The sequence below is a fragment of the Physeter macrocephalus genome, chromosome 21, assembly GCF_002837175.3.
Source record: "Physeter macrocephalus isolate SW-GA chromosome 21, ASM283717v5, whole genome shotgun sequence".
Taxonomy (NCBI): Eukaryota; Metazoa; Chordata; class Mammalia; order Artiodactyla; family Physeteridae; genus Physeter; species Physeter macrocephalus.
In genome coordinates, this window is record NC_041234.1 from 91,981,748 (window position 1) to 91,987,693 (window position 5,946).

General features: G+C 35.5%; 1 protein-coding gene across 1 annotated transcript in view; it reads left to right on the forward strand.

The window, feature by feature from the left end:
* Window positions 1–5,710, forward strand: part of WDR44 (WD repeat domain 44) — an 83,272-nt gene extending 77,562 nt beyond the window's left edge. The window contains exons 19-20 of the mRNA XM_007106995.2: window positions 1,043–1,177; window positions 4,625–5,710. Of these exons, the coding sequence (XP_007107057.2) occupies window positions 1,043–1,177; window positions 4,625–4,719 (230 nt within the window). The 3' untranslated portion in view covers window positions 4,720–5,710. The remainder of the gene's footprint in view (window positions 1–1,042; window positions 1,178–4,624) is intronic.
* Window positions 5,711–5,946: the final 236 nt, after the last annotated feature.

The following is a 5,946-nucleotide window of genomic DNA, read 5'->3' on the forward strand; positions in this document are numbered from 1 at the left end:
TCCATTTCTTCCAGGTTGTCCATTTTATTGGCATAGAGTTGCTTGTAGTAATCTCTCATGATCCTTTGTATTTCTGCAGTGTCAGTTGTTACTTCTCCTTTTTCATTTCTAATTCTGTTGATTTGAGTCTTCTCCCTTTCTTTCTTGCTAAGGGTTTATCAGTTTTGTTTGTCTTCTCACAGAACCAGCTTTTAGTTTTATTGATCTTTGCTGTTGATTCCTTCATTTCTTTTTCATTTATTTCTGCTCTGATCTTTATGATTTCTTTCCTCCTGCTAACTTTGGGGGTTTTTCGTTCTTCTTTCTCTAATTGCTTTAGGTGTAAGGTTAGGTTGTTTATTTGAGTTGTTTCTTGTTTCTTTTGTTAGGATTGTATTGCTATAAACTTCCCTCTTAGAACTGCTTTTGCTGCATCCCATAGGTTTTGGGTCGTTGTGTTTTCATTGTCATTTGTTTCTAGTTATTTTTTGATTTCCTCTTTGGTTTCTTCAGTGACCTCCTGGTTATTTAGTAGTGTATTGTGTAGCTTCCATGGTTTTGTATTTTTTACAGATTTTTTCCTGTAATTGATATCCAGTCTCATAGCGTTGTGGTCGAAAAAGATACTTAATACTATTTCAATTTTCTTAAATTTACCAAGGTTTGACTTGTGACCCAAGTTATGGTCTATCCTGGAATATGTTCCATGAGCACCTGAGAAGAAAGTGTATTCTGTTGTTTTTGGATGGAATGTCCTATAAATATCAGTCAAGTCCATCTTGTTTAATGTATCATTTGAAGCTTGTGTTTCCTTATTTATTTTTATTTTGGATGATTTGTCCATTGGTGAAAGTGGGGTGTTACAGTCCCCTACTATGATGGATTTGGTTTTTTTTTAATAAAATGTTTTTGGGTTTTAAGTAGTTCTTAGTTACTTATATGTTAGTTTTTAAAGGTACTTGCATATAACATACACTATTATGTTTTTTGCAATATTATACTTTTTGTCTTGTTGTTTAGAATCAAGTTTATTAGTTGTCTTGAAGTAAATTTTTTTTCCCAGCACATAATGCAGTTGTTACATCAGCCATCTTTGCTCCAAACCCAAGTTTGATGTTGTCTTTGGATGTGCAGTCTGAAAAATCAGAAGGGAACAATAAAGGTGAAGATGCTGAAGTTTTGGATAACATGCCCTCTGGTAGGTATTCATATTTTATTTGTCCTTCATTTTCTCTAGTCAGCCTTTAGTAGCCTCATTGACCTGTGGGTATTATGAGGTCTTCATGAGTATGAAGAATATTTCTTTTATGCAGCATAATGGTTGTCAGATGTTCATTTCTGAACATTTTGGTAACATAGTTCTTGCAAGTTTTATTTCTTTTAAATTCACCTGGGAATTAAAACTGAAAATTTTGAAAGTTTGTAATTTTTTTAATGGACAACTATTCTCTTTAGAGAAATGCAAACCAGACATAAATATATACAAGATAAATTATCTGTCTCTACTGCACTATAATCTCTGTGTGGGCAAAGATTTTATGTGCTTTATTTATTGTTGTAGGGCCAGTGCCTAGCACAGTGCTTGCCTGCATATAGTAGGTGCTTAATAAACATTTACTGAATAAGTGAATTAAACCAAAATGAGAGCAGTGTTCTTTTCTAATTGCCACAAATTTACAGCTTCTCATAGATAGCTGTTTACAAGCCAGTAATTCTTGCCCTTTGCAGCAAATACTTTGAGAATGAATAGTACTTTCAATTTTATAAAATGCTCAGATTAGGAAGTCAAAAGCAACCGTCAAGTAGTATTGAGTGCCAATTATATAAAAATGGTCCCTGTTAATTCTTAAGAGTAAGGTAAAACCATGTAAACTTGGACCAGTTGTTAATGAAAACAAGTTTGTATTGCTAAAATCTACTGCAGAATATTTTATTAAATGTGTTTTCTCACTTAAGAGACTATACCCAGGCCTTGTAGAGAGTTATAAAGTCACAACAATAGATACAATGTAGTAAGAGTGCTTCTAAAAGTATTTGAATACTAAAAAGTTCTCAAGCATTTTTATCTCACTTAATATCAAGTAATTTCCCTTGCGGTATTATTTTCACTATACACTATACCAAATACACTGTTTCTTCTGTCTGTGAAGAAAAATTTTGATAGCAAAGATGAACTTCAGTCTAGCACTTCTTTCTTTTTTTAATTTAAATATTTATTTATTTATTTATTTGGTTGCACTGGGTCTTACTTGTGGCAGGCAGGCTCCTTAGTTGTGCCATGTGGGATCTAGTTCCCTGACCAGGGATCAAACCCAGACCCCCTGCATTGGGAGCATGGAGTCTTATCCACTGTGCCACCAGGGAAGTCCCTAGCACTTCTTTCAATTACCAGATTTAAAAATCAACCAACTCAGAATCATTACACCTTTACTAAATGCCTGTTTAGAAATATTTCTTTTCATTTTCTTTTTCTTTTTTTCTCACAGTCAAATCCTACTTCTCTCTTCTAAATTAAGTCATTTGGTTGGGGTTTTTTCCTTTTCTTTTTCCCCAATACCTTTTTACACTCTGCACATTTCCCCTACGCATTGAACAGAAAATCCTAGCTTTTTAAACCATTTGAGGAAAAATGAAAAGTACCTTTTTTAAACTTCTCAAAACTGCACCATATTAACATGGTTCAGTTATTACTTAACTGGGTCCTTTTAAAAGAGGCACAACTTTGGATCATACTCAGATTTGTGTTTGCTGTTTTGTACCTATGTAGGTATACTCTAAGAATAAACTCTTAAACTCGGGGTATGAGATCATAAAATATATCTGATTGCCCTCCTCTTTATTCTGATGTATTTGGCAACTTAAAGCTTCAGTTTTCCTCATGTTTAAAATGGTGATAATACCTCGTTTATAAGGTTGTGATATGGGCAGAAGACCTAAATAGACATTTCTCCAAAGACCTACAGATGGCCAACAGGCACATGAAAAGCTGCTCCACATCGCCAATTATTAGAGAAATGCAAATCAAAACTACAGTACACACACACACACACACACACACACACACACACGCTGGAATATTGCTCAACCATAAAAAAGAATGAAATAATGTCATTTGCAGGAATGTGGATGGACCTAGCGATTATCATATTAAGTGAAGTCAGAGGAAGACAAATATCATATCACTTATATGTGGAATCTAAAAAATAGTACACATGAACTTATTTACAAAACAGAAACAGACTCACAGACATAGAAAACAAACTCATGGCTACCAAAGAGGAAGGGGGGAGGGATAAATTAGGAGTATCTCCGAATCACTGCTGTACACCTGAAATTAACACAGTATTTTAAATCAACTATACTTCAATTTAAAGAAAAAAAGGTACAGCTGAAAACTAAAAAAAAAGACAAAACAAGGTTGTGAGAAGAATTAAAGATAACACATGTAAGGGCTTCCCTGGTGGCGCAGTGGTTGGGAGTCCGCCTGCCGATGCGGGGGACGCGGGTTCCTGCCCCGGTCTGGGAGGATCCCGCATGCCGCAGAGCGGCTGGGCCCGTGAGCCACGGCCGCTGGGCCTGCGCGTCCGGGGCCTGCGCGTCCGGAGCCTGTGCTCCGCAGCGGGAGGGGCCACAGCGGTGAGAGGCCCGCGTACCACCAAAAAAAAAAAAAAAAAAGATAACACATGTAAGGTGTCTAGCAAAATGCCTGGCATGTAGTAGACATTATCATCTTCATTATATTGTATCTTATAAAGCATTTCTATATATATATATGATGAATTATTTTCTTCTCTAGCCTTTCTGATATCCCTCAGTTGTTTGCTGCTGCTTCTGCTGCATAGCACTACTTTGAGATATACCAAAACTGTGGTTAGGAATGTTCAGCAGCTTAGGATATGTTTTTAACAAATCTAAGTGAAACCATTTTGTCTAACTCATCCTGTACACAACTTCCCAGTTAAAGTTTGGATTATTTTCTTCCTTACTAATCAGTCCTTCTTAAATCCACAGTTTTTGACTATGCATAATAGTTAACACTGAATTTTGTTCATTAAATGTTTTTACCAGCAAATGTAAGTGGTAAGCGTTTTTGCCATTCAGCATAGTAGCTACATGGTTCTTCAGTATGGACTGGAAAGGCAAAAGGTGCTCTCAGCGTTCACAGAGTGATCGTGTGTACTTCATTTCATGGCAGTTCCAGTGTGTCTGCTGTACAGTAAACCTTACTGTCAACCTCATTAGTGAACCCTACTGGCAAAAGGCTTGCCCCGCTGATCCCATCCTGCCAACATTCCAGTCCTGGGGCTGAATAACACGCTAGCCTCTTGCCGCGAAATGAAGAATTAGACAACTTAGAGGCCTTGGCTGCCTGGGAGTAAATGCAGGCATCCTGGCCCCAAGGGACCATAATCTCTCCTTAGCTGCCAGGAAAAGAGCAGCTAAGACAAGGTAAGTGGAAGTGAGCCTCAGAGAGGAGAGGTACAGGAGGATGAAAGGGTCACAGGAGCAAGCCAGAAAAGAGACTGAAAAGGCTGGGAGAGGTTCTTCCGCCCCAGAGGTAGAGGGTCATGGGCATGTGACAGTTGTGGCAGCAGGCTTCATATTCCTTTAAAATCAACTAAAAACTTTCTTTTATGCTTTTAAGGTATTATGAAGACAGACAACACAGAAGTTCTTCTCTCTGCTGACTTCACTGGAGCAATCAAAGTGTTTATTAACAGAAGGAAAAATGTATCTTAATTTGAAATGACATTTAAAATAAACATATCAGTAAGTTTCTATATGTATCAGAACTAAAAAAAAGTTATAGTGTTTCAGGCCAACATCCTTTTTTTTTTAATTTTTATTGGAAGTTGTTCAAATATAATATATTTTTTGAGAGGCAACGTTAATGATCTAGTAAACCCGGGACTGATAGACTAGAAAGGAATGTAGCTAGAATAACATTGCCGAACATTAGGCTTTACGTTTTGTTATGTTTGTGTTTTTGTTATATAATTGTGAACATGCACAGGTTTCTGCATGAAAATATATTAATATATTAATCACATGTGTGTGCCTTTTGGTTACATGCACTAAATCTAACAGAGTTAAATTATTTCAGTGGCTCTTTTGGCCTCTTACTGAGGGGGAGTGTCTTGTTTCTAGCTTAAATAATTTCTTTTGCACAAAATTTCATTTTTAAGAGAAGTGGTATCTTTTGACTGAGTTACTATTTTTAAAATGTTATATAGGTTTTCAATAGGTCAACAACCATGTGTAAATGGTTTTTATAAATTTCTCAATTTGGGGACTTTTTGTGTGTGTGGTCTAAATTGTGGACTTAAGATTCTTTTCTTTGTATGTGTGTGTGTGTATATATCTATATAGAGAGAGAGATTTTTTTTTTTCTTGCCACACTGGAGCACAATGTTTCCTATGTAAAGAATTCTTTTCATTCGTTATCCATGAGCACCAGGCTTTGCTCACTTAAAAAAATTAAGCCACATTAAGGAGTGAGTCTTCTTTTTTACAATAATGTAAAAATGGACAGTTTACATTTTTTAAAGCATTGTAGTTTTAAAAATTAAGCTGTTTTGTTTTGTGTTGTTGAATTTGAAAGCCTTTGTAAATATTGATATAATGTACCAATGAAATAACATCTGGGGTGATGGAACCCTGATAATGTTGTTGATGGTTAGCATATGTTTCTGAAAATTAAATATGTATTATTAAAAGTTGGTGGCCAAAACTTGTTAAACATATGACTTTATTTTCAGATGACTTCGGTAAATTGAGAAATGTAAAAAAACCAAAATCTTGTTTTATAATTTGATTTTTAGCAAGCAGAGATCAAATTTTGGACCCCTAAATTATAATGCATTAGCTATATACCTTTAAGAAAAAAAGTTTTTAATTATAGTTCTAAAATGAACACTGCTAACAGTTCATCTGTATGCTTATATGTTCTTTACTGCATTTGTTTTC